The 9,365-nt window shown below is 48.0% G+C and overlaps 1 protein-coding gene across 2 annotated transcripts; it reads right to left on the bottom strand.

Moving 5' to 3' along the window:
• Positions 1-6,959: 6,959 nt before the first annotated feature.
• On the bottom strand, positions 6,960-9,090 carry MRFAP1 (Morf4 family associated protein 1). 2 transcript variants are annotated; one of them, XM_021677610.1, is made up of 3 exons: positions 9,009-9,090; positions 8,456-8,889; positions 6,960-7,971 (listed from the first exon to the last, which is right to left on the bottom strand). In XM_021677610.1, exon 2 carries the CDS (start codon positions 8,850-8,852, stop codon positions 8,469-8,471), a length of 384 nt encoding a protein of 127 aa, XP_021533285.1. In that variant the 5' UTR covers positions 8,853-8,889; positions 9,009-9,090; the 3' UTR covers positions 6,960-7,971; positions 8,456-8,468. The 2 variants fall into 2 exon arrangements, with proteins under 2 accessions (XP_021533285.1, XP_021533286.1); XM_021677611.1 differs by having other exon boundaries at positions 8,456-8,886; positions 9,009-9,031.
• Positions 9,091-9,365: the final 275 nt, after the last annotated feature.

The following is a 9,365-nucleotide window of genomic DNA, read 5'->3' as shown; positions in this document are numbered from 1 at the left end:
TTGAAAATAGGGTCTTTATGGGGCGCCTGGGTGGCTCAGTCGGTTAAGTGTCTGCCTTCAGCTCAGGTCATGATCTCAGGGTCCTGGGATCAAGCCCCAAGTCAGGCTCCCTGCTGAGTGGGGAGTCTGCTTGTCCCTCTTCCTTTGCCCCTCCTTCCTGCTCATGCTCACTCTCTCGCTCTCTCCTAAATAAATAAAATCTTAAAAAAAAAAAAATAGGGTCTTTGTAGATGTAATTAGTTAATATGAGACCATACCGGATTAAGGTGGGCCCTAACTCCAATGATAGGTATCCTTATGTAAGACCACGTGAAGACACAGAGGCACAGGGAAGATGGCCATGTGACAATGGGGCAGGGATTGAACTGAACCAAGGAACACCAAGGAGTGCCAACAATCACCAGAGGCTGGAAGAGGCAAGGAAAGATTCTCTTCTAGAGACTTAAGGGGGAGCATGACCCTGCCAATACCTTGATTCCTGATTTCTACCCTCTGGAACTGTGAGAGAATGAATTTCTATTGCTTTAAGCCACTCAGTTTGTGGCAATTACAGTATCCCTAAGAAAATAATACACCATTAAAAAATTGTTTTGGTCCTATTATAAATGACACCTTTTATTCTATTATTTTTTTTGAGAGGTAGTTAGGTTTAATTTTTATTTTTAAAATTCCAGTGTAAATAACATAGTGTTATATTAGTTTCAGGTGTACAATATGGTGATTCAACAACTCTGTACATTTCTCAGTGCTCACGATGGTAAGTGTGCTCTCAACCCCCTTCATGTAATTCATCCATCCCGCCACCCACTTCCTCTTTGGCAACCACCAGTTTGTTGTCTATCGTTAAGAGGCTGTTTTTTTATCTCCTTTTTCCTTTGTGTGTTTTGTTTCTTCTCCATGTGAGAGAAATCGCATGCTATTTGTCTGACTGACACGTATCGCTTAACATTACACCCTCCAGGTCCACCCATGTTGTTGCAAATGGCAAGATCTCATTCTATTTTTTTGGCCGAGTAATATTCCATTGAATATATATACCACATCTTCTTTATCCATTCATTTATGGATGGACTAAATGACACCTTTTAGAAAATATATTTTCTCTTCCTGGTGAATAGAAACCCTACTGACTTTCATGTATTGATTTTGTTTCTAGAAAGCTTGCTAAACTCTACTACTAATACTGATGATTTATCTTTAGATTCTTTCAAATCTACGGTGTTTAAAAAACCATTACTGGAATATAATGGTAATAGCTGTGATCATTTAAGAGACATGTCCACAGGGTGCCTGGGTGGCTCAGTCGGTTAAGCATCTGCCTTCGGCTCAGGTCATGATCCCAGGATCCTGGGATCATGTCCCGCATCGGGCTCCCTGCTTGGCGGGGAGCCTGCTTCTCCCTCTGCCCCTCTGCCTGTTTGTGCTCTCAATCACTCTCTCTCTCTCTTAAATAAATAAATAAAATCGTAAAAAAAGAAAAGAAACATGTCCACAAATTTTTTGCTCCTTCTCTTGTCATGGTTCCGCTCCCTGCTGAGTTGTAGACAGAGACTACACTGGGGGAGTTTCCTCACAAGGTCGTCTTTCTTTGTACAAATAAGAAGATCATGAGGAATAATCTCCAGAGCCCTGACTCCCTAGTAGGGTTTGGGATGACTATTCAGATGGGGATTTAACATTATAACGAAGCCGAGGTAACCTTCGGGCACTTCTGGCACTTTCTGATTCATCTGAGCAGGTGTCTTCCACTAATGTGTCTTTTTCTGTTCCAGCAGTCTGTTAGTTTGTTTCTAAAAGCTGAGATTGACAGCTAGGCAGAAGCTTGTAGTAGCAGTTTCCTGAGCTTGGGGGTCAGGAGCCATCAGAGGCCACAAGCAGGAGTGCAGGGCTCCCAGCTGAGCCCATTGAGCGCCTCCTGGTCGTGGTCTTCAGGAAGAGCTACTCAGGGAGGCTCTTCCTTGTCTATTATCCTCCCAGGCCACACATGAAACATACCTTGGACTTTAAGGGCACCCTTCTGGGGGCAAACTGGAAGGAAGCCCGTTTCCTGCTACTGCAGGTGTGGGGCTCATCTATTCCTCCGTTCATCAACCACAGGATTTAGCACACCCTGCTTGGAATTTCTTTGCCAGTATAATTTCTTCAAAACCCTAGGGTGTTTTCTGTTTACTTTCAGTCGGCAGTTCCAACGTGCATGTAATTACAGCCACAAATCTTGTCGAGTTTTTTTGTTAACTGGTCTCTGTGTCCTTCCCCTGCTCTCTCAACTCACTGGTGCCCATGGGGAACGAGTGGCTTTGATTGGAAGGTGACAGTCAGGATCTGGTCTTTGCTGCTTGGGTGGCACCCACTATCTGGGGAAGGACCTTTCAACAACATGCTTGAGAAAGACCTCAGGCTCGTCTCATGTCTAAGATGGCTTCTTCTTTTTTGGCTCTGCCGTAGTGGTCATGCCAAGGCCATGCCCATCTGCCCTCAGACTACATTCAGGACCAGATTTACCATGCTCATCACCCCTGTCTATCCCGCTGATGAACCAAGTAGAAATCGGCCTGGGGCACTATTCTTAGGACAAGTTTCCCATAATGCTCTCCACCCCCAAGCCCTCTCCTGGTCCTGTAGAGGAACTGGTGAACTGTTGCCTGGCTCCCTGCCCTCCACCCCAACCTTGCCTCTTTCTGGACTATTCCCGCATGGTCCTCAGGTCCATGAAGGGAAAGCTGCTGGATTCCCCTTGTTCCTTGTGCCTCAGTCAGGAGTTGGTACCAGCCTTTCCCCTGGCCATCGCTACACCACTGCTCGTCCTGCCTCTTGTCTAGGGTGGCATTCCTTTAGAGTGTGTGCTGCTCATCCGACCACCCTCTGTCCCTCCCCACTGCTATCATTCTCCGACCCCCCTCCCGTGTTGGATCCCCCTCATTCATTGCACACTTTGGCACCCAGCTCCTGGCCTTCTTTTCCACCCCATGTCCCACCATCATCTTGGATGAGTTCCATGGCCATCCCACATATGGGCTCCCAGACCCCCTGCCTCCTCACATCTGATGAGCTCCTCAACGTCCCTTGGCCACTTATTCCCAAGGGTGACTTGGGGCTTGTTGTTGCCCCAAACCTGCTCAATTACTGCTCAGCCCTCTTCCTTTCTGACCACGACCCCGTCCTCCTAGGTGACATTTGCTCTATAGTCACGTGCACCTTTTCTTTTTAACCTCACTGACCCTTCAATTCACTTTAATAGCTACTGTCTCCTGTAGTTCTCCTACTTTTCATTTCGCCACCCATCCCTTTAGTGTATACCATCCATCGCTGTGACAAGTTCCTCGTCAAAACCCTGACCTTTTACTCCTTGTGTCCTTTTTCCCCTCCCTGCTTTCCCCCACTGTCAAAAATGCAGTCCTTGATCAGTTGCATCCTGCTAGGGATCATCACCAACCAGGCTGCAGGAAAGCCCAGGGCTTTGGGAAGTCTCGTTGCAGTTGTCACAGGTGGTAAAGAAACGTTCTTTGAAGAGGCAAAGAATAATATGGGTGAGTTTGGGAATAATGGAATGGAGGATTTTGTGAATCAAGGAGTTTGAAGGGAGGAGGAATGGGGATGCAAACAGGAAAAAGGAACTACAGAGCATTATGGGGATCAGAAAAGAGGAAAATAGAATTGACTAGTGGAAGCCCTCACCTATTTTGGGCAGCACTGAAGCAAGCCCTGGATGGATTTATTTATCTGGCCACAGGGTTAACCAGGTAACAAATCCCCATTTATTTTTGGAAGATGGTGGAAACTTAACCCACTCCATGTTTATCTGCTGCCGGGAAGTTTCCAGGACCAGGGACTTGAATTTGAGTTCTTTCATCTTGGAGTTGTTTGAGGGCAAAAGCGAACAGTTACAAATGAATGAGAAAGGAGATTGTTGTTTGGAGACAAATGCCCTGAGCAAGTGGGAGGGATGTGAGGACAAATGAGGCTCTAGGCCTAGAGAGAAGGAAGGACAACCCTCTCATCAAACACAAGGAGAGGAAGAAAGGGTGAAATACCATCATCAGTCACTTAAGTGTGGCTCACGTCATCATAACAATCCCCAAATCTCAGGGGATTAAAACAACTAAGGTCTTCCTTGTTTGTGCTACGTGTTCATCATAGGTTGGCAGGGAAACTACACTTATCAAAGGAACATAGGCTGATGATCAACCACCATCTTGAATGTTGCTGGTTCCTGTGCCACAGAGAACTCTGGAGGGTTTCCTGTTGGAGGTTTCAGCTTGGATGCGACATGTGCTACTTTCCCTCACAAGTCACTGGCTAGAATTCATCTCTCGTTCTCCCTCTCCCCCCCGCCACACCCCCTCACCCATGAGGGGGCTAGGAAGTGCTCTATGCACTAATGGCCTCTACAGCATTTTGTGCCAGGTGAGCTTTAGTTCTAGAAGTCACACAGAATGCCTGTGCTGGAAATAACCTCGGACAAGCCAGTATCTGCCCAAGATCACGGAGAGAGCAGTAGCAGGATGGCTGGGAGCCAGATTTCCTGTTTCCCAGTCTCTCTGTTCCATGGCAGCCAGGACTCTAAGGTTTTAATCTTCAGCAAGGTTAAGAACCCCTTGGAGTGTCCTCCCTTTACTTGGGAGTAACTTTCCACTTTATTTTTTACGTAAGCTCTATACCCAATGTGGGGCTTGAATTCATGATCCCAAGATCAAGAGTTGCATGCTCTACTGACTGAGCCAGCCAGGCACCCCTGGAGTCATTTTTGTTAATCCTTGCCCCCAAGTGTTGATTGTATCCTCAACTATTGTCAGTCCTATCACGTCCACTAGAATTAAATTTGCTTTCTTCCCTGGGGTCATGTCAGCTGATGCAACATCTAGATGCAGAAGCCTCTGTAGGGCTACTTTGTGGTCTTCCCAGCCTGATTCTTACAGATTGTGAACATTTTGCATACTTTGCCTCCATTTCTTATCAGAACTTCTGTTACATAATACTTTGCCTATCTCTTCTCAGATGCCTTTCCAGAGCTTTATGCTCCCACAGCCCCCATTTGATATAAAAGGACACTTGTCACACCTGAAGCACCTGAGCAAAGATAGGTTCCAGCTTCAGGGAGGCTGTGCAATGGAGAGAACCTGGCCAAGAACCCCAGGAGGCCTTTCTGCATAGCTGTCCATGACTGGAACTCAGAAGCACAGCCAGGAAAGGGACAGAGAGCCTGGGGCTTATAAAGGACATGTAGATATATAATAAAAAATTCTGGGGCGCCTGGGTGGTTCAGTCGTTAAGCGTCTGCCTTCGGCTCAGGTCATGATCCCAGGGTCCTGTGATCGAGCCCCGCATCGGGCTCCCTGCTCAGCGGGAAGCCTGCTTCTCCCTCTCCCATTCCCCCTGCTTGTGTTCCCACTCTCGCTGTGTCTCTGTCAAATAAATGAAATCTTAAAACAAAAAACCAAAAGAAACCCAAAAAATCCCCAAGGTTGGGGAGAGTTATATATGTATGTGCTCAAATATGCGTATTTGGAAGGGTATACGATACCACTAAATGGTTGTTTTCCTAGAGGGCAACTGGGAAGACGGGGACAGGAACGGGTCACTTCATCTTAATTTTGTGCATTTGTGTTACTCGTGTTTTTTTTTTAAGATTTTATTTATTTATTTGAGAGACAGAATGAGAGAGAGAGCACATGAGAGGGGGGAGGGTCAGAGGGAGAAGCAGACTCCCTGCTGAGCAGGGAGCCCGATGTGGGACTCGATCCCGGGACTCCAGGATCATGACCTGAGCCGAAGGCAGTCGCTCAACCAACTGAGCCACCCAGGCGCCCCTGTTACTCGTTTTAAGTCAACAAACCAAATGCAATGTGGTATCCTGAAACAGTAAAACAGGCATTACTAGAAAACTGGTGAAAGCAGAATAAAGTCTGTAGTCCAGTTAGTATTACACCAATGTTAACTTCCTAGTTTTAGCAAATTACCAAACTTAACTTTTTTGGTGGCTGTTGTTTCCTGGTTCATAATTTCATCCTACCCACTTCTGACCATTAAGACCCACAGAGAAAATTTGGAACTTCCGGCATTTTCTCACATTGGTCCTTGTGCCTGGATGTCCCTTATTCTCTTCTTGTTCTCAGAAGCTGTACTTATCTTTCAAAGCCTTCACCAGTTATTTGCTCTGAAATGCTTCTTAACTCTCCCGGAGACAGGATATGTAGCTTTCGACACAAGTGGCTTCCTACTGTTTTACACTTACCAACTGGGCTTCCCAGCAAGCTGACTTTAAGATGAAAATTACAGTGCAGGTTAAGTTTATGAGGGATTAGGCCCTGTGGAAGGGGAGGTCCTTAAGCCTAGGCAGACCTAGCAAGAGCCTCAGGAGACCCCACAGGGAGCTCACACAGAGATGCCCTTCAAAGTTGTCCCAACTTGCAGTGAGAGGGAAAGAGCCCTTAGTCTCCTAGCCAGTTAGTTACTGGATACGGGCCACCCAGGAAGGGGTCCAAGAACTTGGCAAAGGCAGCTCTCTTAAGCAAACGGTCTTCTCAAGAGGGCTGACCAGCTGAGGGCTGTCTGTCAGCAATACTTTCAGCAGCTGGGGAGTAAGCACTTCACTTCTGAAGGTGCTGGGGAGTGGTGTGGTCCACCACACCGTTGTAATTATGACATCGTTAATATTCCTAATGCGAGGGCTAGATTAATGTTCCAGTTTTTTAGGTTAGGTGCCTGAAAGTACTCTGGCTTGGTTCTCTGAAGGCAATGGCCCAAACCACAGGATTTTGGGAGGTCCCTTCCTACGCTAAGAACCGAGTTTGTCCTTTCCTCGACCGGTTCCTGTAGTAGCATGCAGAGATAAATGTTCCCCATGACGAGGCTTACCGAGAGCCTCAAAAACCGTAAGAAATACACCTTCCATTTGGCAATGACTTTGATTTCATTTTGAGAGAAATAAAATTTTAGTCAATAACTTTTTAGGTCTTTTGTCTTTTCAAGCAAATGAACACTTTTATTAACATGGTCATTTTTTTTTTCCTTTTTATTACACATGGTAGGGTTTTGACCTCAAATACTTGTCAAGTCTGCTACTCAAATGAACTTATAGCAGGACGACTTATGAACTTCAAAAATACCTAGTCCCTGTCCAGTTTAGGGTCCAATGCAGACAGTCCTCCTTTCCTTTCCCAGCCCCTCAAGAGCCTTTGCACATCTCTTTTCCATTTTATGCCCGGAATCCCCTGAAATGCATCAGAGTATTACATCAACTTGTACAAAACCGAGATCTTGTCTCCTATTCTAGGTTCCACATCAAATAAAGCTGAGTTGGGTTGTCCAAACAAACTGATCAGACAGGTTACATCAGATAGCGTGCCACATAAAATTTAAATTTTGAACAAAATACATCTCTTCTCCTTTGGTCTCACACAGAAATCAAAGTCCCGAAATACAGACACTACCATCCTCCACACTGCCTTCTGATTCATCAGTTCTAGCCAGATCAGCTCCATTCACATTTCCAGTTGAAGTCTGGTCCCTTCTTCTTCAGCTTCTTTAGCAGCTGCTGCATGAAGTAATCTTCTAGAAGTAACGCCGCTCCTTCAGCGCCTCCAGAGCTGGAAAACCCCAGCTCTTGAGTCTCACATGACACAGACTCAAAGTTCCAGGGAGCTATCAAGTCACACAAGAAAGCACAAAGCACCTCAAAATTTAGAAATAACCAAAGCCCAGGAACAAATGTGACTGCTGCAAGAGCTTACAATCTAGGCCCTAATTCTCGTGTGAGAGCATCTTCCAAATAAAAGTTACTTCCCCAAACAAAAACATTTAACAGAACTTATTTTGAGGTCGTCAACCACAGACCATAGCAGAAACGTAGTGTAAGTGAGGACAGAGTGTAGACAGAGGAAAAAAAAGAGAAAACAAAAGGCTCTCTGGTTTCAGCTTCTCAAGGATGTCAGCCAATCTCCATCAGTTGACCAGAATCCGTTGGCTGTAAACCTAAGGCGCAGTTGGGAGAAAGCCATCACTAAGAGATTAAAACCCTGAAGAAAAAAACCGAATCAACACCCCTCACAAATTCAACCACGCACGACGCCAGCTCTTCGGGACGCCCCTGCCCCACTCCAGTCTTCTAGCACAATCTGAAATCGTCCGGCAATGGCCCTCCCTCGGATAGTCCCCCCCGTCCCCCCCTCGCTCAGTGGCCCCTGGTGTGACTTAGTTTCCTTAAAGACCTGCAACGACTGTCGTTCTAAAATAAACCGCGATCGTGGGTTTCAACCGGACACGCTCCAACCTACCTTCTCCCAACTACCCGCGTCAAGAATCCTGACGAGCGACCTCCTCCCCCGCGTTCACTTCTCGCCCCCCGCCCCAGCTTCCAGGCCCGCGCACCGTTACTGCTGCGGGTTTCGTCCGAGGCCCACCGCGCGTCTGGCAACGACCCGGCCCCGCCCCCGGCCCCGCCGGCCGGCCGCCTTACCGCCCGCGCTCCTTCAGGACGACTCGCTTCTCTCTATCCGCCGCACCAGCTCCACCAACATCTCTGCCATCTTCGCGATCTCCTTGGCCTTCTCCTCGGCCTTCTCGCACCTCTTGGCCGCTCTGCCCTCCACCCCATCGCTGGGGTTCTGCAGGTGGTTCAGGGCGCTCTCCTCCGAGGCCTCCACCTGCGTCTTGATTTGGATGAGCATATTGTCCATCTCCCAGAGCTTGCTCCTGTTCCGCATGTAGGCTCTCCCGTGCTCCCGGGTGAGGGCCGCGATGTCCTCCCGCATCTCGTTGATGACTGGAAGCAGGAACTGCTCGAAATCCTCCTCGGGCTCCAGCACTTCCACCTCCTCCGGCTCCGCCAGCTCGACGATGTCCAAGGGCCGCATTCTCCCCGCCTCTCCGGAACCGCGCTGTCGACGTCTGCTGCGGAGAGAAAAATGGAGACTCGCTAGGCTTACCAACAGACTTCCAGAATATTCTTTAAAACTTTTACCCTTTTTAAACTTTTCGCCTCACAGAAGCCACGGAAACAAGCGACTTACGAGCAGAGAAGCCGCGAACAAAATGGAGGCCCAGCCGTCAACCAGCGCCCTGCGCGTTGCGGCCCCTTTCACGACACGGCCGTGCCTCTTTACGGTCACGCCGCTCGTAGAACGAGGCGCGGGCGCGCGCACGTCAACGGGGTGGGGGCGGAGCAAACACTCTCCCGTGGCCGCGAGCGCGCACGTATGCGCGCCTGCTTTCCCTCATTTCCCCTTTCCTCTGTGGCTCGCCGTTCCGCCGCCCTCGTTTTGGGGTGAGCCCTTCTGGGTGCACCCTCCTGTTGGGAGGGTTTCTGGAGCACTGAAAGTTACATATTTTTAAGTTATAAACACGATCTTCCTACAATAAAGAAGATA

This window comes from Neomonachus schauinslandi, chromosome 2 (genome assembly GCF_002201575.2).
Source record: "Neomonachus schauinslandi chromosome 2, ASM220157v2, whole genome shotgun sequence".
Classification (NCBI taxonomy): domain Eukaryota; kingdom Metazoa; phylum Chordata; class Mammalia; order Carnivora; family Phocidae; genus Neomonachus; species Neomonachus schauinslandi.
The sequence above is the reverse complement of the archived record's forward strand: the minus strand, read 5'-3'. Positions and strand labels throughout refer to the sequence as shown.

Bases quoted from the DNA above. Each gene is read 5' to 3' on its own strand.
- MRFAP1 (XM_021677610.1), bottom strand. From the start codon at position 8,852: ATGCGGCCCTTGGACATCGTCGAGCTGGCGGAGCCGGAGGAGGTGGAA.